General features: G+C 41.2%; 1 protein-coding gene across 1 annotated transcript in view; it reads left to right on the plus strand.

The window, feature by feature from the left end:
• Nucleotides 1-20,598: 20,598 nt before the first annotated feature.
• cnih3 (cornichon family AMPA receptor auxiliary protein 3) overlaps nucleotides 20,599-24,827 on the plus strand; it is an 84,529-nt gene continuing 80,300 nt past the window's right edge. The window contains exon 1 of the mRNA XM_073493327.1: nucleotides 20,599-20,676. Coding sequence (XP_073349428.1) covers nucleotides 20,599-20,676 — 78 coding nt within the window. The remainder of the gene's footprint in view (nucleotides 20,677-24,827) is intronic.

Consider the following 24,827-nt stretch of genomic DNA (forward strand, 5'->3'; position numbering starts at 1 on the left):
ACATGATCTGTAAAAAAACATTGTTATTGTCTCTATGCGCTGTATGTATGGTATACTGTGTTTGTTTTTCTCTATATAAAATGCCTTTTCTCCTGTGAAATAATGAATACTGTGAGCTTCTGGGCTTTTTCTCTCTCATAAAAGCAGAGTAAAAATACACTGAAAGAGAAAAACAAAGATCCTGCCTCGGTGTCAAAGGTCCACACGTTTGTGCCTGCAGCAGTGTGGGGAACCATTTGGCACCGGTTTAATAGAGGCAGTGAGAGCCAACCGGGATGAGAACTGCTGCTTCAGACAGCACTGTATCGATCGGTGATTCATCTTAAACATACAGTAGATAGGAATCCTATGTGGGCTTCTGTGCAACATGTGCTTGTGGCACTGCTCAGTATAAATGTATCCGTTTAAGTGGCCTTTTGTCTCTCTACATCCTCCATGCTGGACAGCTGAAGATCCTATAGGAGGCAGCTGACAGGCAGCATGCTGAGAGGACACAATGTGATGATAAATCCATCAAGCACGAGAGGAAGGAAATTAAAGACTGTCATCTAGTGGTGATGCTGGAGACTACCTCTGGGAAACACTGATAATAACTGTTGTTAACTAACTGGATGGAAAGTAAAATGTTGGATGGTCTTCATTATATATGTTCAAATTTAGGACTAGAGATAGAAAAGGAAACAAGTTAGAAAAAAAGAAAATACAGTACATAGAGTAGTTAAGGCTTGATTTAAACACATTTGTTAATCAGCAGATTGATACAGATGTTTTCTCAGTATAGGCATATTTGGGGGTCCTCCTCTGCACTTCAAATCAAGCAGGTTAAATATAATAAAAGGAATTAAACAGTTACTTATCACATCAGGATACAATTAGGTTATTGGGCTCGGCTATGAACCACTGAAATAAACCCTACATGAGTTGTTAAAGAGCACTCTCCTGCCACCTTTCTAGCATCAAACAGTGTTCTGGGACCTTATTTTCCTCTGGGAACAACTTGTTCATTCACTTATGGAAAAAAGTTTGTATCATTACCTCATTAATATTGTAAATATTAAAATTCTGAGTTTGGATTTCTTCTAGAAAACTTCACAGTTGCTGAAATGCAAGGATTCTGGAGATGTTACTTGGAAAAGCCATTACTGATTACACATTACTCACTGGAAAAAATATGACATTACTTTACTCATTACTCAATAACATAGTGTCATTACTCATCACAGAGCCCAGCTTGTTCAAAGGTTTAAACAATCCCAGATCTTCCACAACCACACGGCATCAGTGGCTAACGTTAGCAAGCATGCTAAGAAGCTTACTTCGCTTCTGTTTGTACAGGCTAACCAAGCTGACATGTGCCACACCAGTCTCTAACAGTCTGGATTACCATTTTACTAGCATCCTGATGGTGAAGCCATACATGGGACACACAGAGATGTAAAACAACACACAAGCAGAAAGTACAGTAATGGAGTAATACTGAGGATAGTAACAGTAATACTAGAAAAGCACTTAGTGGAGCGCATACCTCCACACCAAAAGTTAACAGGGTCTATTCTGGGCAGAGACCCATCCACGATCCAAGTTCTGTGGAAATCTGTTCAGTAGTTTTTGTGTAATCCTGCTGACAAACCAACCAACCAACAAGCAAACAAACAAACAGACATGGGTGAAAACATAACCTCCTTGGCAGAGGTAATACTATTTATTAAATTTCAAATTGTAATTCCTAACTAGTTGTTATCTAAAAGAAGCAGAGGTAATGGGAGTATACATGACAGCAACATTGCAGGTTCGAGTGCTCTTGTTGATATTAGCCATCCTCCAGAGCAAAATGGAGTTCATTTACAGAAGCACCATTTTCCCTGCAGTCAGATCTGTGACAGGTGCCACCAGGGCCGGCCCTGGGCATAGGCAGTATAGGCGAATGCTAAGGGCGCCGTCATCCACGGGGGGCGCCGCAAACGGGGGAGAAAAAATAATAATAATAATAATACTATTTTTTACCAGCGCTATTACTTATATTATTTCGAAATATAAGCCCACAGTAACATAACTTCATAGCAAAGCCTATTAAATATTGGAGAGGCCTTTCTTCTGGGTTCCTGGCTCATTGCACTGTACCTGCCCTCTGCCCTCGCCTGCCCTCGCCTCTCGACCCCGCCCCCCTCAGAGGCGAGCTACCTGAATCCGACCCGACCAAGAGAGAAACCATCCGGCGCCCAGGGAAGGAAAAGAAGGAAAGCAGAGGAAGAAACACGTGAAAAAGAAAGAGGTACAGTAACGTCAATGTGATGAAGTGAATGAATATAATAGTTTAATGATCGTAGTTACCGTAGTTGGAGCAGAGTGTTAGCTTGCTAGCTTACTTCAGACGATAGTAGCATTGTTTAATAATCAGTAAATAGCTGAGTTGACGTAAGTTAATGTTACTGCACCTTAAATTCATCAGGGACATTTGGAAAGTTAACGTCAGGCCTGTTCAGGTGTTATTTTAACCTGTTCACTGTTTTTTCTCTGCTTGTATGTCAGTTAAAATGCTCTGAGTTTTCCATCCACTTTATAAGTAACAGGGTAGTTGTAAGACTTTGGTTTATTGTGTCACAGTTTGTGTTTGTTAAAGTTTACATCAGTGTTAAAGTGCAGTTAAAGTGTATTACTGTTAAAACACCATACCTTAGCTTTCCCATATCATTCATAGGCTACATCAGGGGTTCCCAAACTTCAGAGTGCTGTGGCCCACTTTAAAATCTGAAAATCTCTTGCGGCCCACCCAACAACTCTGATCAACACACAAATTCAATTACAATTCCCCCGTCAATAATGAAATGTAAGATACGTTCCGGCTCATAAATAGGTCAGATAAATGAAGAATAACACGTAATTTAAATCACATGTTTTTGTTTTATTAGTTGTGATTACTTTTTTAAATTAAAATATTTAACCATAAATATTTAATGGTAACTTAAAACTTAATTACAAAATAGAAAATGACCTCTCGCGGCCTACCTGCAGTACCTTCGCGGCCCACCAGGGGGCCACGGCCCACACTTTGGGAATCACTGGGCTACATATATATATATATAGCTATAAGTTTCACTACACTTTACTTTAGTCTATATTAGTCTTATGTATAGCACACACCAAGCATCTGTTTTTTATTAAAATGTAACATCCAGTGGTCACATATACTTCTCTTCTCTCTTCAGATGCACTTTTAAAATATTTCACCACCACCCCCAGTGACACAGCATCAGGTGCTCCTGTCCTCTACCTCAGCACAGAGAGTGACACAGCATCAGGACTAAAGGCTGCACCAATAGCCCTGCTGACTGGCCATCTCTTCTAACTGACAAAGTAAGAAAGGAGTTAGTTCACAAAGGACCATTCAAATAAAAAACAGTTACACATTTCCCAAAAACAAAGATGGGAGAAAGTGTCCACATGACTTTTTTACCAGAGTCTTAGTCAGTGGGGAATAAATCAAAAGAAGCTGGCTGATGTACTCAAAAAAGAATGATAGCTTTCACTGCTTCTGCTGAAAAAGGTTTCCTCCCAAAGAATACAGACTGTTTTTATTTTGTATGTAAATAGAATATTCTTTAATATGTTTGTGCAATACCTTATTTATGTTATATTTTTAATTTATCACTTGATTCTTTCTTCAGTTTTTATTTGGTGTGATATTTTTGACTTAAAAGAAATACAATCTTGAATACATACATGTAGTTTCTGTGTGAGTGTATGAAAATTGATTGTCAAATTGACTGCGATGCAAGGGGGCGCCAGCCACAATCTTGCCTAGGGCACCAAATTGGTCAGGGCCGGCACTGGGTGCCACAGAAAATGAAAACGCAGAATACTAGAAACCTCATTTGTCTTGTCATGTATTGACACGTTGCCTGGGACGGATGGCGAAACAAATTGGAGCTGAGACAAGAGAGGGGACATAATGGATACGGTCAGCATGGTTGGTCACATAGTTAAAAGATATAGAGTAGGAGGTGAGAACCAGCAGGCTGCAGACACTCAGGGACTAAGTGAGCATGTTCTCTGAAGACATTCATGGTTTCCCACTGGAGTAACTCTTGCTTATCTTAGGCGTCTGATTTTTACTTTTTATTAAAGTACTGTTTGAATTGTACTTTGCTACATTTCAAGTAACCTAAATGAGAACAGGTGCATGATGGGTCTGGCGAACGTGTTAAATGAGGAGATGCTCCCGGTGGTTTCTCCAGCAGTGGCTTCTGTGCTCATTTAGAAACTTTTACCTTTGGTGAGGTGTGTGAGAACTATAACAAGCTCACTTATATAACTGTCTCTCCAGGGGAGAATGTCAACAACCACTTTGTTGACTAGAAACATATTGTTGTGTGTGTGTGTGTGTGTGTGTGCGTGTGTGTGTGTGTGTGTGTGTGTGTGTGTGTGTGTGCGTGCGATTTGTGGTGTTTACAAACTGCAGTCTCTCTGTTGCTTTAATGTGTGTGTGTACTGTTAACGATGAAATGTTAGCCTATTTAATATATGTGGCGTAACAATGTTTGTTGCACACTGTCAGAAAAGAAGGTTCATATTTGTACTCTCAGGGGTACATCGGGGTGTCCATAGCACTTTTTAAGTATTGTTGGTCATGTTTGTGTAATTGTCTGAGTTCTGTCCCTTCTCTGGTTAAATCTAGTGAGGTACACTGGAGAGGGAGGTTGTAAATTTATAGTCAATAATCAGTGTATGCACTGGCTGCAAGTGCCGTCTATAGAAAAGGAATTTATTGAAGAACCCGGTTGCATGATGTTATTCAACTAGTGTATACATTGACATTTAATGCAATTCATTCTGAAGCCTAAAGTAGATCAATGTTCTGTGTTCACAGTGTGAAATTACCCAGCACTGTGAGCCATAGACCATATCCTCACAGCGGCCATTTTCCTCTGACGTCACAAATGCTAATGTTATGCTGTTGCGTTTCAGGTTGTAAGTGGTATAAATGTAGGGAATCTGACAAAGCTTACTGATTGGCCAGCAACTGAAAAAATAATGAGAATGAAAATGTGGTGGCACATCAGGCCACCTTTCAAGGTAAAACAACATATTTGATAACCACTTAGCCAGCATTAGCATTTAACCACTCCCAAGCGTTTGATTACATCCAGTGCATTTCACTCTCAGGCTTAAATAAATGTGTCCAGGATGTGTGTTGGTATTCTAGAGTTAATCTCCTATCATACCATGTCACACTATCAAACCGTAATGTTGGGTATGAAGTGGTTGAATGCTAACATTAGCTGTTGTCTTAAAGCTGGGGTTGGTAATTCTGTTCAGAAAATTGTTTTATTGTATCTGTATGCAATCTCTTAACATCCAGACAGCAACCAAATATAAAATGATTTTGAAAAAAAGGAAAATAAATCCATGGTCTGTGGCAGCGACAGGGCTGTAAAAAACTGTCCTTACATGCCCCCATGGAGAATTAAAAATCTGCAGATCAAATTCCTAAAATCTCGTCCCAGTTCTTGCTGCAACACCATTTTGGAAAGAAAGCTTCACATATGAATACTTCACCACCCTCTGTTTAATTTCTCATATGCAGTAAAGAAAATCACCTAAGTAAGATTTTGAATGCAGGACTTTTACTTGCACTCGTATTTTTACACTGTGGTATCACTATTTTACTGAAGTAAAAGATCTGAGTACTTCCTCCACATTGAAAAAATACAACAGAGTAAAAAATGTACGTAGTTGTTGTTGAGGCAAAGAAAACTTCTACTCAAAAAACATTACATAGTTTATTAGCTGCCACGACAACTCACTTATTGTTGTAAACAAGGTTAATGAGCCTATGTGAAAGTATTGATTTGTGGAGTTAGTTACACGTTATAATAATAAATATGATGTATTAGCTTTTCATCTTTTCTTTACTCAAGCTTGTCATTAGGGGGCACTGTTGGAAACACACACAAACAGGTCGTTCTCTCAGCTTCTGGTCTTCAGTGTGCACACTGAAAAATGAGCAGTGTCAGCACTTTGTGTGCAGCGCAGTTTCAATGACCACATATTCAATTTCACTGTTATTGGACCCCAACAAAATCATTATTCAAGATAGGCTGCAGTGGCATGATTTGCTCTGGTATTATTACACACCACACTATATAATCTGCATATCAATTTCCACACAGTGAATGCGGTTTTTCACCCCCGTCCTTGTATGTGGAGGCACAAACGCTGTTATTTGTGTTAATGGCTCTAGCTCTGGAACAATAGCCATGGGGAGGGTGGGTAAATGGTTTCCACAGAAACTGTTTATAAGTGTGTGCCTCCACCTGCTGCTGGAGTCACATTATTCTCTCTGCATGGAAACACTTTGTCGATTGTGATTCACCTGCTTTTCTGTTTTGGATGAATGTATTCTCACAGCGCTGGTGTTTAATAGCTGATAACTTTCGAACTCAGACAGAAAATGGGTCCTTAAATGTGTGCAAGCACCTGTACAGACACATAGACGCAGTGGTCTAGAACTTTATAAACACACAGAACACAGGAATATCAGTCAGCATAGGGCTAGAACTAAGGGCCCTGACACACCAGATAATGGTAGGCCGTCAACCAATGTCGGGGCTGTCAGTGAGCGTCTGTGGTCCTAGTTGTTGTAGTGTTGTGTTGTTGTCAGTGGCTCTTTGAGTGCTGATTGAGCATGTAGAATCAGCAGCAGAGGTAGTCGGTGAGAGAAATCCCTCTGAAAGGAGGCCCCTTGAGCCTGTCGCTGTAGTATTCATGACTTCACCCATGAGCTTGGTTTCTCATTTTTTTGCCTCCGTGTCTTCACCAGTGACAGTTGCAACTTTTTATCCAACATAGTCTCGATTACAAGTACACTACTCTAAATGAGTTAGGGACATTGAGATATTTCAGTGTTGCACTTGATTGTTTATTCTTCATATATGAATTCTTATTCTGTGTTTTGTTAATATTTTTGTTCCCAAAAAATAATACGACACATTTGACTTTTACTGCATATCCATGCACATGCATATGCTCACCCATATCCCAATATCCCTAACTCATTTTGAGTAGTGCAGTTTTATTAGCAACAGTGGTTTGTAAATGATAAATGGACTTACATGTCTATAGTGTTTTGCAGTCCACTGACAGTGCAGTTTTTTGGCCGAAGGCGACGTGTGGCGACTCTGCAGTTGGCTTTCATTGCCACAAGTTCTTTGATGTCAGTTTGGTGTGTATGGACCCTGACTTAACTATTCCTCATTATCAATTAATCTACCAATTTGTTTCTCCAATAATTGCTCGGTCTGGACAATGCGCATCACACTCAGTTATAAATTAATCATCCGATCATTGCTGCAACTAATGACAATTGATTGAAATATACAAATAGACTGGCTCTCTTGACCTGCCTCTGCCCCAGTAAAAACTACTCTTCAAACAAGATGAAGTGTTCCCTCAAATCAACCACTTTAATTTAAGCCCGATCCCTACAATTTTAATCGTGTTCACGTTGAAGGATAGGGTGTCCTGATTCTTGTTGGGATAGAGGAATAGGGTGAAGTTTTACATGGTCCTCCACACTTTAAACTGAGGGTTATGAGAACTCTGTCGTTTCAATGCATTATAGTCATTTTCTTTATAACAAGCATGACGCAGTCCTTACTAGTTTGCTGACGTCTCAGTAGTTAACTAGCTAGCTAGCTAACCTTACATAATTATGTGATTTGTGCATGACAAAGGAGTGTTTTATTTTTTTTATTTGATGACTAGTTAGTGTGAAGTTGTGAATGAATTGTGAGCATCCATGTTTTTAGATGAATGGCATTGTGAAAATACCAGTATCGCCATGGTAACGCAAGAGAATTCACCACAGCTGAAGACGGTATGTTGGACATGTCCAATTGCATCTGTTTCTGTGATTGTTTGATTACCTGAACAGTTGTTAACGTATGAGGGTCTCAAAGGGGTGTCCCATTTCATAGAGGGAGATTTCAACCACTACCCCTTGTAACTCCGTTCTGGGGCAAGGGGGTGTTCGAAAACAAGAGGTAGGGGTAAAAATGGGACATTGGATTGAGCGGTGCTGTCTGGTTCTGAACAGTCATGATGCCACCGAGCTTCCAGCAATATTTTGATCAACTTACCACCACAACAAAACAAGTGAGGCGACTTCAACCCGAAGTTGCTGTTGATGTTGATGCCCTTGAAAATCTAATAAGATGCCAACCTTACAACACAGACGTGGTACCCCCAAATACTCACTTACATTCAAACACACTTTCCATCTCAGTCCCCAGCAGCAGTTAGCTGGTGCCGGTGGTGTTGTGGAATGACTGTGAAGACAACAAGGTGGTTGCACATTAGCTTATCTAGCAGGCCCAGGCTCTGAACGTGATTGCCCCTGTACCCTTGCACCTTTAATTACATGCAAATCTTCAGGAGGGTTTGGAGAAATGGGTGCGCATGTGTCCCAACCACTTATGTGTTTCTGCTGCTACTGATGTGCTGTGTACAGAATATGTGCCTCCTTTTTGTTTTGTAGCAGGAAAACTTTATAACTTTAGAAGCCTTAATTGGCAGGCCTCAAGGGTGGAGGAGAAAAAACAAGTTCTTCCTTTTCATTAAAGAATGTTTTTTTTATATAATTTGCTCTCAATTTCATTAGCTTTATCGTATGCCCTTTAAGATTTCCTGCCTCTCTTTGGGTAAATCAAATATTTGACATTTCAGTTTGTGAGGACTGGACCAGACTTGATTGTAGACTTGATAGACAAGATGTATTTCAAGGTGAAATCGTAAATGCATGTTCTCTCTCTCTTTAGGTGTTTTGGCTTCTCCATGCTCAGTAAAAAAAGAGAATAACAATAATAAAAAAAACTCAGCTGCATTTTCTCTCTGCCTGTTGACATTTAAACAGGTGACCTTATGGATGGCAAGAAATTCTCCGCTCTGACATTCATTAAGTCAAGAATCACGAAGGATTACCTTTCAGATGTCAGCGGTACAGAGAAGGAGTCCATCTGTGGTGCTAACAAATTCTGATGTGGCACAAGGATAAACAGCAAATGTCACTGCAGACAGGTGTGGAGCAGGTGGGTGGGGGTCGTGGGGGCTTACCTGCTACCCACAGTAGTAACTTAGCACAATGTTTAAAGCCAAGCAGCCGATCATTGTGTGAGTTTAATACACAGTTTCAGAATTTGAACAATAAATCACAAATCCCACCTCTGTGTTACAGTACTTGTCCAATAGGGTGTGCGTCTGTCCCCTCATCTGTCCCTTATAAGACGATCTGATACACATCTAGATACCTGGACCCAAATAGGACAGAATGCATCTGATACACTTCTTATTTTATTTATCTACACCACACTATATATTCTGCATTTACTATTCCTTTTTCTGTATGGATTAAAATACGCCAATTCTATTAAATTGGCAAAACTAAATATTTCCTGGTCTTTTATGAAGTACAACCATCTGTTACTTTACGGTCCACTGCATGGGCCACATCCAGGCTGCAGCACCGCACTCAGCCAAGGGAGATACAAGTGGCTGCACGACAAAGTGCTCCAGGTTCTGGCCAACATCTTGGAGCAGGAGAGACCAGAAAATGGTAAACCCATGGGACTCCAGAGCCAGTCATTCAGTTCGTCAGGGCAAAGTGATTCCTTCTAAAACTGAATTAAATAATAGAAAATAAATTGTAAAATGTATGTCCTTAAAGAGCTGCTAAACTGATGATGGACACTATCACTTATTTACAGATGTTATGTTGTTACTTTGGCCAGGTCATCATCAAAAAAGCGAACAAGGACATTCATGATTTTGTCCATGTTGAGATCAGTGGCTTCATCAATTTTTATTGAAAACTATTTGAACATGTTTAAATAATTGGCATGCTGATTTGAAACAGACAGCTTTGTCAAGGCAGTTCTGTCTTCAGATAGCTTTTTACACAGATCGCCCAGTGGCTGAGCCATTGTGCTTTTTAGTACAGTATTTGGGAATGATTCTTTATCATGCTGGACTTCCTATCAAATGTCAAAAAACAAAAATTGTTTTAGTTTCCTTTCCTGTAAATGTCATGTACAGGAGGAACTGTGTTTTGAGTTAGGACAGACTGTATTTAACTGTAACTGATATTAAAAACGTATTGCATTTAAAAAGCCTGGGAACATTTTAGCATAGCAGCAGCTGATACAGCTGAACTGCTGACTCCAGGGAGGTAAGAGCACGCGCAACAGCATAGTATTCAAGATAGGAGCAGTAATTCTGTTTTATTTGGTTGGCTTGAGGACCTCGGGCCTTATTGATTAAATCATTATCACAACATTGATCAGTCAAGATCACAGAAACAACCAGCACAGCACTTAGGGTGGCACTGCTGTACAGTAATTATTGCTGGGATCACATAATCATTATTATTAAAGGGGGACCTGAATGGTATTGAACTGACCTTAATGACTTTTAAATTAATGATTTAAATTAAATGATATTGAACATACCAACATATCATGGCAGTCTTCAGTTCCAGTGATTTCTACAGCTCTCATGTTTCTGTGATGAATGAGTGGAACACAAACTACATCAAAAATATACATACAGTAATTCTAATGTTTGGTTAAATGTCTCTCCATTTTCACCTCAGTTAGGTGCTTTTGATCTCCATCCACAAGCCTCTGGTCGTCCTCTGGCTGAATTTTGTACCACTCCTCTTGACAGAATTGCTGAAGTTCAACTGAATTTGTTGGCTTCCTGGCTCAGACTTGTTTCTTCAGCACAGTCCACATGTTCTCAATGGGGTTCAAGTCAGGACTTTGGGAAGGCCTTTCCAAAACCTCAGTTCTATCCTGATTGATCCGTTCCTTTACCACTGTTGATGTGTGTTTGTCCTGTTGGACCACCCAACTGCACCCAAGAGCCAATCTAATCTTCTCCTGATGATTTTAGGTTATCCTGAAGAATTTGGAGATAATCCTCCTCCTTCATTATTCCATTTACTTTCTTTAGAGCAGCAGATCCACTGGCAGCAGAACAGCCCCACAGCATAATACTACCAGCACCATGTTTGACAGTAGGTGTGGTGTTCTTGGGGTTAAAGGCCTCACCTTCTCTCCTCCAAACATATTGCTGCTCACTGTGGCCAAACAGCTCAGTTTTTGTTTCATGTGACCGCAGAGTTTTCCTCCAGGAGGTTTTTTCTTTGTCCATGTGATCAGCAGCAAACTTCAGTCGAGCTTTAAGGTGCCTCGTCTGGAGCAAGAGCTTCTTTCTAACACAGCAGCCTCTCAGCTCATGTTGATGTAAAACACACCTGACTGTGGACACAGACACCTGTCTTCCAGCAGCTTCTAAATTTATTGCACTTGCTTTTTGGATGTGACCAGTTTTGTCTCAGCAGCAGGTGATAGTTTGTGTTTTCTTCCTGATCATGGCAGTAACACAATGTGCCATGCACTACTTACAAACAGCTGTTTGTACAGTTGATCTAGGGACCTGTAACTGCTTTGAAATGGCTCCAAGTGACTTTCTTGACTCTCCTTAGACTTTCCCATTGTTATATACATTGTTTGTGGCTGAGTCTAGTGCATGTACATACATGAATGTACAGAATATATGTAAATTAACCAATTAATTGAGAATTGATTTAAGAAATCATCAAAGCTCACCCACATCTTAGTGCAGTGATATTTTGTCATCCTTATTTACGTTTTTAATTAATTGTACCAATTTTTATTTTGCTAATGTCACTTTTCAGCTATATTGAAGACTAGAAGCCACAATCACACTAATAAAATTAAAATTAAATCAGTTAACTGACAATGAAATACATACTGTACATATGTCATAAATTATATGAAGAGGAATTAAAAAAAAAAAAAAGAATATTAACTGACATTTATAAATTCTTCTCCCTAAGTTAAATGAATTAGATTTGACCATGTGTCATTAGAGACAGAGTCAGGATGAGGCGACTGAAGTAAACAAGGGAAAAAGGACTCTCAAAGCTTCTTCTACAATACCTTCTTAAAGGTAAGTCCACATATTAGATCAGAGTGGATCCACCTAAAAAGGTGTCAGTTTCTTGGTTACACTGAGGAGAAGAACATGGACCAGATGAAGGCTTGATGATGAGTCTTGAACTTGTTTTATTACTTATCCAATATGATTCTGCTTTCTTTTCCTAACTGATCTGAAAGCAGGTGAATCATTTTGGTAGAGTTTGGAGGCGATTAGTTTAGCTTTTAAGCCTATCTATTTTCGAAAGAAGGAAATACACTCACAGCAAAGTCTTTCTGCTAGGCCTGCTTAGCATAAAGAATGAAAGCAGTGTGAAACAACACCTTCCTTCCCCTACAGACAGTTTTTTTGGTTTTACACATCTGCTTGTGTAGAGATTGAACAATCCATAAACAGCATGTTTAATTAGTGAGCTGTAGCTGGACAGACCCACATTAGGTCTGGTTCAGACTGTGTCTCCATTCTTTGTGCCTTCCAGTTCTAGCTTCACACTTAGTGCTCAAAAGTGAGAATGGTTTCAATCTTCTCATCTACCTCTTTGTAGGAAAGGAAAAAAGGTGTATTTCCCAAAAAGTTTAACTATCATTTTAAGATCTGATTTTTTAAATTTGTATTATGTGCTGGGAACATGTGGTTGACAGGAATATTTTCTAAATGCACTATGAAATAGGCAGGATTAAAGACCTATACACAGAAACATGCTTTGTCGGAAAGGATTGCAACTAGTTGAAACAAGTTAACTTTTTCCATCAAGTTGAGCTGTCTATTACATAGGGCCATTTTGAAATGAATGAGAGCCCAGCACTTTAAAACGTGTGTTCCAGATAGATAGATGTGTCTTGACCCATGGGGGAAGGTGTATTACTTCCCTCTACCATTCAGAAGTTGCATAGTAAGAAAAAAACATCTCTTGAGTTATGTTGTGGAAGATACATTCTGGTAGGTTGAAAGTACTTTATATCCATCAGCAGTGTGTATTTCTTCAGGTTCAGATGAAGATAAAGAGTGTGTGTGCAGTACACTGTTATGTTTGTGTAACTTGTTAGCTGGCATTGTTATCTAATTCCTCCAGCGCTGCTGTGAAGATGCCTACAGCAGGTTTCCACTCATCCAGCTGCTTCACCTCCTGGATCTCCTCTTGTTTGTCCAGGAGCCTCTTTTTCTCTGAGTATGGCACACTGTCAATGAAGGAAATACACATGTTCATTGCATGTTTTCTCAATTTCCTGTGTGTTCTGCTTTATTCAGTTGTTTGGTGTGATAGTTTGAAACCAAGTCACATTGAAGTCCTGTGTGTGTGCCAGTATTAAGGCGGTAATTACCTCTAAAGAGAAAAGAGCAGTTCTCTGAAACTCCATTCTCTGGAGTTTGATGTGATACATTCTTTGTTCATAATAATACGGTACAGATTAATACTCTAGCTTTCAACTCACTGTGTCTTGGTAGAAGACAGCAGACGAGCGGAGGTGTCTGCTCTGATATTTGTCCTTGGTCTGAAACAAGAATCAGCTCAGTCTAAGTGGTTTTGAAACGGTTGGTTATCAGGAAGAACAAACTAACAGAACACTCATGTCATATGTAAAATCACATGCTTTTGACTTCAGCTCTACTCCACTTCACTGATAAAAATGTAAATTGCGCCATCTGCTGGACAAATGTCTGCAGCTCCTCTGGTTACAGTGGAGACAGGAACACAGGGTTTGGGGTTCTCCTGTGGCCAACAAGGTTTTACCACATCCACCAAAAGGCATGCTAGATACATTTTTGACTCAGGTTGCTATTCTACTGTCACATGATGATATTAAGTATGGTACCTCTTACTTCTTAAAGGGTAACTCCACTAATTATACACATTAAAGTGTGCTTACCGGTCTTGGGGAGTACAACTGCATACGTGGAAAAAAAGGAGTATAAAGCCCTTTGTGGCTCCAGAGGAATGCTGCATGTAATTGGATAAATTGCCTCCAAGTTGGACAGTTATGGACAGTTTAAAAACAAAATGTCAAAATGGAAACAGCAGAACCAGAGATATCACTTTTGTCCCCACACATTCTTCTTCCTTTTCAAGACCTGGCACCTACACTAGCCACAGAGTGACATCACTGGAGGCAATATTATCGGATAACATGCAGCTTCCTCTGGAACCACAAAAGGCTTAACACTACTATTTTCACATATGTAGTAATCCCCAAGACCTTTAAACACACTTTACATTTTTAAAATTGGTGGAGTTACCCTTTATCTTCACAATAACCGGCCATAAGAATACACAAGAGACAAATGTTGGTACTGAATAGTCCACACAGCCCACTAAAAGTTGGAAACCAAGACTGTTACACACCTGTATGTGCTGTAAGGTACTGTTGAGCCTAACTTGTGGAAGTTGGGGCTGTACTCAGGGGAGCAGAAGGGTCTGGCTCCAATAACAGCGTGGCAGGGGGGCACAGCTGCAGGTAAGACATTGCAAGGAGCACATGTAGCTGGATATTTAGTATATATTGAGTACTTGGCTTCAGTCACACTTGGAAATACAAAATGCCTTAAAAAAGATCAGTTACTGAATACAAATGACATGGAAACGTCTGGTACATGGTAACATATACAATTGGATTACAAAAAGTAAAAGTAATCTAATCAAAATATTTTGGGATCAGTTTCTGGTTTACTTGAAAGAATTTCACCTTATACTAAAAAATGGACGCAGCCACAAACATTTGAGTTTCACAAATATTGTTTTTCCTCTTAAACATTTTAAAACATTTTCAATGCAAATAAAATACATTTTGGATCACATCACTCTTACCCAAACAGTACGGGGACAAACTACAGGTGCACTGTGTGTATTCTCCAACATGTAGGACACTGTTTGCTGCTGTTTGTTAATCAAAAGCCACATGGAGAGGGCTCATCAGATACTAAGCTGCGGCTTTTAATGGACTTACTTTGATCTCTCCTACTTTTGAAGACTTCAGTGGTTTGAGGTGGCGAGTCCCACATAGTGCCGGTGTCCTCAGCTTGCACCGTGTGAGCCTGGGGCTGGTTGAGGCTAGGGTTCAACTTCCTATCATCTTGTTCCTTCTGCTCCATATTAGCATCTAAACAGGGTGGATATTGTTCTGAACCTGAAATATACACACAACAGAAAGCTTGTGCCAAAGTGCTCCACTGAAAACTCCAAACTGACCCAGGAAAACCATTTACAAACTGGGAAACTCCTCTGTTGCTCCCCTGATGCTGACTGTCGGCCAACACTTTAAATAAAGAAAGCCCAAGGTGTGAACAGTACCTGCTGTGACTGCATGTCAGACAGCTGCTCCTGAGAAGGAGTAATGTAGGAGTAAAGCTCTCCCTTGGATAAATAACGATTAGAAAACAGTGCAGAAAAAGCTGCTTGATTGGACAAAAAGGATTATTAGTTGCTATGCAACACCATTTGAAGTGCCGACTGGGAATTGAGCACATTATGGCCTTGGCCCCTTTCCAAACAAAAAATTAGAGGCTATGCCAATTTCTGGCAATGCTGCCTTCACAAAAGAGCTGTAAAAAGGCCAGCACTGACACATATAGCTTATCAGAGCTAAAAATGAATCCCCAAGGCAGCTGATAGTGATGGCCCACTGCTCGCAAACACTTTGGAGGTGCACAACCCTGAAAATGTATTCTAAAGTGAGCAGTTCACAGAGCTTCTGGATGGATTCTCATGGGCAGACAGGCTCAATGGAACCAGTGAACAAGGTCACAGCTTAGAGGTCAGTCACATGTCAGGCGATGGTCACATAGAGCACAGTACACATGAAACGGCTACTGGAGTCCCCTTTGCTTTGGCATGGTTACAGGTTTCCTGTAAAGACTGACTGCTGGGGAGGGACTTGTGGGTACTGATTGGTGTTTACACTAGCCAAGAGTGCTAAATGTGCACTTCGCCACCTGCCATGGAGCTAATGGCCCACCACCCCAGCTTGGCTAGCAGCTACCATTGACACGGCCAGACTGGCACAAAACAACACAGCCCCAGAGAAGATGGAGGCCAGTTTGACAACAAAGAATACAGTACAAAGGTGGTTTTCTTGCCAGATTTGGTTCCTGGCACCCCGAGGCTGACTCAACAAATAGGTTTGCTAACTAGCTAACAGCAGCTACATTAAGCAGCAGCTAGCGAACACTTTTAGCAGCAAAGCTAGCAATATGAGTTCATCAGGAAACTGCATGAATCACGTGGTACTCTAACTAGCCTCTGTCATTCTCAGAGGTGGCAAGCAGCCTCGGTCCAGAGGTGACATCGAGAGGCTGCTGGTTAGCAATAGTTAGCAGTTACTTTAGCAACAAGTAAAGCTATCTGGCCAGAGATGAGGCAGTTCAGCCGGAGGACATCAGAAAATACTTTCTCCAAAATATATGACCCAGTTTCCCCCAAATCAGTGTATCAACTCGTTGTTAATGTTGTGTTTTAATTTGAATTGTGAAACTGTGTTCTTGTATGGTGATCCATGAGCCCCAGTCCCCCTGAAACACACACTGTGTGTAACAGGTAGGTTAAAAGAGAAGTCCACCTATTTTACACACCAGGTTCAGTTTACTTGTCATAGGACTATTTCTCTGAAGTCTGTTGCATTGTGGGAAAGCCAAAGAGTCAGGATATGTCAGCCTCTGCTGTATTGCTCTTGCTGCAGACAACTTAATGGTAGTGCGACGCTACATGTCTGCAGTAACCCTTTAAACCATAAAACCTTATGAAAAAATTCTATTCAAATAACAATAGTAGAAATTGTACACTTGACACCGTGTCAAGTAGTAGTAGTCAGCCTGTCTGTTCTCACCTCAAGCTGTTACACAGTTGAGTATAAAACTAGACTATAAGCTCCATTGTAAGATTAAATGCTCAGCATCCACCTATTTGGAACAACTGTGTTACATCACGATTGTTTCTGTGGTTTTTACTGTCTGTCAACCAGGAAATAGCAAAAAGATATTTCATATCACGGTGAGGCTAACAATGGCACCACTGATCGGCTCAGTGATAATTATGATTCAGTATAATCATCGTTTCAGTTTAAAGATCATGCCGTGTTCAAAGGTTTTTGCGTATATACCTCGGGTAGTCTGACCAGAGTACTGCCACCTGACCTCAGATACAGCATCACAAAGCTCAAACGCACAACAAAACCACCAGAGAGTTGAGAAAATGCTGAGCAATGACGCAGCAGTATCCTTAATCTGCTGTGTCACTGGTTGCTGTGCAGACTCCTCAGTCTGTCTGTCTGTCCTCACAGGCCTCATGTCTGTCTTTCACTTTGAGAGCTCTGACACAACAACCTCTTGACGCCTCACCGAGGGGCCGTCAGTGCTGTCATATCTCCACATGTATCGAGGAGGAGGAACACCGTGACAGCGTGGTGGTGTCACAGAAACAAAGACGGGTCCTGGGGTGACTTAGTACCCCCCTTCTGTGTGTGTGTGTGTGTGTGTGTGTCTGGTGTGTGTGTGTGTGTGTGTCTGGTGTGTGTGTGTGTGATGAGCTTGAAGAGGATCTTAGCTGCTTGAGAATGAAAAGCTGCACTGCAGCAATTTAGTGTATCATCTGAGGAGGGCTGAGTGACAGGTCAGGTGTCAGACTACAAAGCCTTCACGTGAAAATGTTTTAAAAGACGCAGTTTAGACTTCTGACTTCTTCTTTATTTATTTTCTTGAGCATTTTTTAATGCTGCCGAGAAAACAGGGATCCAAGTATGATGCAATGAACTGTAAAATTGCCTCTTTACTTTTCAGTTTATCCCCTCATGTATGCCAACATAGGCCTTTAATTAATCATCTGTTTAATTTAAGCTATGAGGCTGATCTGTGAAAGTGCTCAGCAGAGTGATGAACACATAAAACAAGTGAACACACAAGTGCTTACTGAGCTTCACTGTGACTCAGTCCATGATTATTAGCTGCTGTATTATCCTCCTGTTACTATAAAGTCCAGTCACACAGGAGCACAGTCACCTCTGGTGACAGCTGTCCATCAGTTGGAGGTGTTCCTACACTTAGCTTACTTACTGGTCGCTCCGGTGTCCACGTCCGGTGTCCACTGTCCGGTGTCCACGTCCGGTGTCCACTGTCCGGTGTCCACGTCCGGTGTCCACTGTCCGGTGTCCACGTCCGGTGTCCACTGTCCGGTGTCCACGTCCGGTGTCCGGTGTGTCACGCCACTTTTACAACTCGTCGGTACAACGAATATGTCTCATAAATTCACCGTCACTACTCAAGACACAGCGCTTATTTCTGTATTGTTTTAACAGCTTGTGTCTGTGGTGAACACACCTGCGGCTCTTCAGTGGCAGGCATAGCTAAATTGTCACGAGCAGCTGTTGCTAGGCGACAAGGCGCGAGACGTCAGGTGAGGAAATCCGGTTATAACACGGCTTTCAAAATAAAAGCCTCACGGATTGGCAGGATTTCTATAAAAAAAACTGGGGGGGGACAAACAAACAAGAAAACAACTTTAATTACGAAAATGTAGCTGAAGATCACTCCTGTCTCAGAAGAAGGCAGTGGGTCCTGAAGGCTCCTGGACTCTCAGTCACACTTAGTAAACGTAGGCCTGGGGATGTGTTGTTAAACTATTATTTTGGTAAAAGTCAAAGTCACCCATACGCATAGCACTTGAGTAAAAGCCCTGAAGTAGGCTGTGTCATATTAAATGTAGGCTAGTTAAGTATTTATATTATAAAGTAATGAAGCAGCCTAAATCATTCATATAGTCCTTCACATGTATGTATAGCCTGCACTGTGGGCTCTGATCATTGCTGTGGCTTCTTATCCAATCTGATAGTCAGCAATTTTTTGATTAGGCTATTGGAAACAGTGATTTTTAAAATCATACTGCCAATAAAGTGAATTAATTTAAACTCTGCCACTTTGACTCTGATGCAGCATGCAGTGTGCAAAGTTACTAGGAGGCCTAACTTCCTAACTTTCCTACTATCAAGTAAATGTAGCTCGGAGTAACAGTACAGTGTAGTTGAGTATATAAAGAACATGGAAACACTCAAATAAATTACAAGTACCTCAAAATTGTAGGCCTACTTAAGTACAGTACTCAAGTAAATGTGCTCAGTTACATTCCATCACTGTTTCTGCACATGTTGGCGTTGGTTGGTTTGTCAGCAGGATTACACAAAAACTACTGAAAGGATTTCCATGAAACTTGGATGGAGGATGGGTCTAGGCCCAGAATAGACCCTGTTCAGTTTTGGTGTGGATCTAGATAAAGGGACGGATCCAGTAATTTCTCAAGGAATAATGCATGGATCTTGATGGGGGAAAAAAATCAGGCATATTCAGGTGGCTGGTATCTGTGAGTGAGTGCTTTTTGTTGTGGATCCAGAGCAGACATACATGCTTCCCAGGTGTCTGGACACAGCTTTGAGTCTGTGGGTTTTATTAATGCTCTATATGGCAGTTGAAATTACAGGCAATTAATAAAAGCGTCAGAGGGTGGCGCCAGTCTCACAGTTTAAACACAGTCTACTGTACGCCTCAGTCCCAGCAGATGTTCAGTGTCTTTGAAATTATCAATGAAACAGTAGGCTGTTTCCACTGAGTGCTCCCCAAATCTGAGTGATCAGAATGTAAGATAATGATCTTCTGGGTGTGTACATTATTTTGTGGACAATATTTCACTCTGCTTCCTGTCTGAGATATGTACAGGAAACTGCATTACTGTAAGTGGTCAATCCAACCAGTTCTTGCTGGTGAACATTGTGGTACTGTATTGGTTCCAGCCAGCAGTCACACTAATGTTTGATGGGGCCACCAATCAATTAACACAGATCCAGTTCCAAAGCAAAACGCATGCTCCAAATTCTGGAGCATCCAAATGACCCGAACTGCACCGACAGCAGCCGACCTTCATATGAAGTCCCTGCAAAAGTAGAATTTTGAAAACACACACACACACACACACACACACACACACACACACACACACACACACACACACACACACACAGGGAGAGAGAGAGAGAGACGGTGCACACCGGGTGCTGCTCTTTTAAATCCACCTGTTCACGCGCCTTCCTGCGCTCTGATAGGTTTGTCAGGGAGAGAAAACAGCATTTATTACCGCCGTGAGCATGAAGTGACGAGGAGCTCCTCTCTCACAGCACCATGACAGCACAGACACAGCACAGCTGCTCCTGCCGCGGCTGAATGGATTACCTCCACACGCACCTTCTCCTGGATGCTTTTGCGCAGAGCCTCCTCTTATTAGTTCCCACTGATCTGTGAGAAGCCCGCTGCCTGTCTGCGCTCACCAACACTGTGGACACTGACCGCTGGGCATGCCGAGCGCACTGATCTGAGACCAGCTCTGACTTCAGAGTCGCATCACCGCTGCTGGCTGATCATCTGGAGAGATTTTTCTGCAACAATTTGTTGTGAGGGGCGAAGTCATGGTGCCGGTACCGCATCAGCTTCTCATGGCACCGTGAGAACTTTTCTTCTAGACTCCCCCTTTTTCCCCCTCTTTTTGTTTTAGATGTTTGTCAGCGGGATCGTGCTTCTTTGGGAAATTAACCACCGTTTCCCTTTTCAATTATGTTCACTTTTGCTGCCTTCTGCTACATGCTGTCTCTGGTTCTCTGTGTGTCGCTGATCTTCTTTGCAATATGGCACGTAAGTACCTCAGAATTGGTGTTTTGTGTTCGTCTTTTACGCGTGCTGATGGTCTCATCAGCGGGGATTTGTCAATATCAGACGCGCAGGTGTGATAATTGTGCGTAATAGCGACAGCCAACGACCATGCGCATGAATTCCTTTCAAATGTATATTCCCGTAGCTTTAATATCATAGGATCATTTTTGTGTGCAGATATTGTCCTCCACACGACAGGTGCGCACCTGTATCTCCTCCTCCTGCTCCATCATCCATCCATGCATGCATCCCTCTCACCACGTTGTCACAATCGCACCAGTCTTTCCTCCTATTTTGGCTACTTTACACATTCGCGCTGACCCAGTTTGATTTGCAGAAATGCTGGCATCCCTCCTGCAGCATCCTACATCAATTAAACAGCCTTCCTTCCAGATCAATTAGGAAATCTTGTAGAGTGTAATCTCCCCCCTCTCATCTCTCCGCTCTGCTCCCTCTGCCTTTAATCAAGCCTCAGCTCAGCCATACACCAGTGCCAATATGACTGACTGCATTATGATATTTGAATAATCTAATTATTTGCTCCCTGAGCAACATCTCCATCATGCAGGGCCTTATGTAAAGACAGATTTGGGTCAGGTCTTTCAGCCTATTCCCCCCCCCCCCAGTCTGCCTTTTGCATGGAAACAGCAACAGACCTGATGCACTTGGGATGACTGATCCTCTGGCAATTACAGCTAATAGTCGGTCTGCCTGTCTGTCAGACAGTGGCCCATGTGTCTGCTCACAGAGCAGAAATAAAGAGACCAGGACAGTGAGTGCACACACCCGTGGCATTACAGTGAAAACTGAGAGCTTATGCAAAAAAGATGCAAAATCACACAGCAAAGCAAAACACAGCACCTTATTGATGCCGTGACTACTTCAGTGACAAGGAAAACATCTCCATATGTCCTGATTCATAATAGAGAACCAGAAAGCACAACACCTCCTTCAGATCTGTCTGTGATGTGTTGGAAGGATCACAATGGAACACATTATTCTGTAGCTTCAGCAATAATCCACATCGCACCAGGCTTTATTTTGCATTCTGCTTAAGATGGCAGAAAACAGTGGAGATGCCTCCTCCACTGATTCCCGCATTCACCGTGACATACAGACAAGCAGCATAATAAGCTGGGGCTCCATACTGCGAGGAAACATAATTAGGAAGAGGCTGTGAGGTGGGAATATGTGGAGCTGTGGAAGCATTCAGCAGAGCCAAGGCTGCACATTAACACCAGCCACCTGCCAAATGCTGGGAGAGTTTGGCTGGAACTCCCTCACTTCTATCAGCCGTGCTGGCAGGTAGCCATCTCTCCATCAGTCCTTTTTTCACCCCCTTTAATTTCAAGAACTCATCTGGTTTCAAAGAAATGCCGAAAACACTGAAACCCTGCTGCCACAGTGGCCACTTGACCAAAAGGTTAGTTTTAATGCCCCTGAGCTGCAGTGCATTGCTAAAAAGAGCAAGCATGCTGAGTCAAACTACCCAGGGTAAAATCAAGCTATAAATAAAACGTAGCCAGTGTAAATGAACATAAAATGACAAAGGCCATGAAGCAGGCCACAGAGAAAGGACAGCAGGAATAAAATGAGTAATGAAGTGCTCTGACTCAAACATATTACCTGTCCTGTCAGCAGGTAACGCGAGCGCCTGAGTCACGGAAGTCACAGAATGACAAACGACCGTACGCAGATGGACTTGAACTGTGATTAATTGGCTGTAATCAATCAAACCATATACTGCCATGTTAATTAGCTCATATGTACGTTGCTTATCTTCTCCTGCTGATAAATCTTTCATTAACTTGTTTTGAAGTAGTGAACGCTCACTGAGCACAGCTGATTGCTCTTTCATTCTCTTATTAAGCTTTTCTATAAGACCCCTGTATGGACAGAAAGAGGAGGACATGTTGGCTATCTTTGGCACATCTATTATCATTAATCATTCTCCTCTCTGAATAGCCCTGGACTCACCATGGGCTCAGGTGTTAAGTAAGAACAGGTCCGGCAATGAGGAAGGAACAGAACTGGACTGATTCAATATAACAGTCCATTAAAGTCACTGTATACGGAATAATCTGGCAGCGCTGGACTTGTGGGGGAAGTAACTAAATGCACTAACTGAAGTACAGTACTTTTACAACTATGCAGATTATGACATGACCCTTGGTCTGTTATTAATGTTGTCAGACAGTTGTGGTTAAGTTAAGTTTAGGCACAAAAACTAAATGGTTTGGGTTTGGTTAGGTTTAGGCACTAAAACTACTTGGTTAGGTTTAGGAAAAGATCACGCTTCAGGTTAAAATCGCCATGTTCAGTCATGTCACTTACTTAATTAAACCCAGCTGATGTTTGGATAGAATGCAAAGCATTGCTTACATGAATCTGACTTCTGAACTTGTTTACTGACTAAGCAGAAATTAGCTTGTAGCAAACTTGCAAGGTGTGTGACACTGAGTGACCTTAGCACTCACCAGGTGTTAATGGTATTTTCCTCGAGTCTCTCCTTTTTTATCTGTTCTCCCTCCAAGTGTCTAAAATAGATATTAAGATATAGATATTAAGCCCTCGATACACTGACGTTTTTTTTCCCCTTGGCTTTTGACCAAGCACACCTTACAGTACAAGAAGAGGAGAGCCACAATGTCAGTAAATTGACTGAAATAATGTCTGTTATATACCAATATCTATTTTCTGGTATGAGCCAGCATATGTTGATTTTTACCAGCTTTTGTGGCCAAAGTGAGCAGCGCCGATTTGCTTTTCCATCGCCACTTTTAATGCGGCGAGTTGAGCCGGCCAACCCGTAACAGGCTGGACACACTTGATTCCTGTGTACTGCGTGGCGGCTGCAGCTCACTCACATGTTTGTGTTCACATAGGCTGAGTTGCTGCCGCAGCGCGGCTCCTGCCTGCCCTATCTGTGTACATGGAGTTTGACTTAATATAATTATCGATGAATATGGTGACGTGTTTTTCCTTCACCCCGCTGAAAGAGTGAGAAAGCCTGACCAGACGTTTACCTGACAGCTGTTCCTGTAAATCTTTCTTATTTTATTTTCTTTCTTTTCATGACCAGACGACAGAGCTAGTTCAGCCTCACTGAAGGTGTAACCACCAGTGTTGGGTAACGTTACTTTTAAAAGTAACTCATTACGTTACAAGATTACTGCCATTAAAAAGTAACTTGTTACATTGCTGCATTAGAGTACTTGACTCTACCGTCATGTTGTAGCCTTCTTTACAGCCCACAATCAGTAACTCTGCAGTCTAATAATAGGAATGACAGATGCAATATAACATTTACAGCTCTGACAATCTGACAGTGAGCTGTGCAGAGGCATACAGTGTTGGACACAGCTGTTTCAATGAAAACAACACAACACAGGCTCTTATAACCAAGTATTTGATGTTTAATAATGCAACTAATGAACCCATAAACTCTGAGTGCTTACATAGAAACCATAAAGGCACAAATACCATGAAAGTGAAGGGCTTTTTTTTCTTTTTTCAAATCATTCCTACACACAAACTATATAAATGCATTTAGGCTTTTCGAACACACAGACTCACTGAGCCAATGTTCTGATCTCTCTAGTTTATTCTACTCGAAGGTAGTGATTATAACGGCAGAGAAGAAGTTTTTCAAAACGTGTGGTCGGTTCCTTTTGGGGGTGAGGACAAGACTTCCAAGGCTAAAAAGCCTCTCCACGGGCACACTGGATGGCAGCAGTTTATTCCAGTATCAGATTACTTTTATGAAAAACTAACTAAATAACAGATTACTTTTATGAAAAACTTAACTAAATAATACATTACTTTTATGAAAAACTAACTAAATAACATTACTTTTATGAAAAACTAACTAAATAATACATTACTTTTATGAAAAACTAACTAAATAACATTACATTTATGAAAAACTAACTAAATAATACATTACTTTTATGAAAAACTAACTAAATAACATTACATTTATGAAAAACTTAACTAAATAATAGATTACTTTTATGAAAAACTAAACAACAGATTACTTTTATTGAAAACTAACTAAATGAGGGATTACTTGAATTGCAGAACTGATGCGTTACATTACTCGTTCCAACGAAAAGTAATCCGAGTACTGTAAC

Source organism: Pagrus major, chromosome 22 (assembly GCF_040436345.1).
Source record: "Pagrus major chromosome 22, Pma_NU_1.0".
Lineage (NCBI taxonomy): Eukaryota > Metazoa > Chordata > Actinopteri > Spariformes > Sparidae > Pagrus > Pagrus major.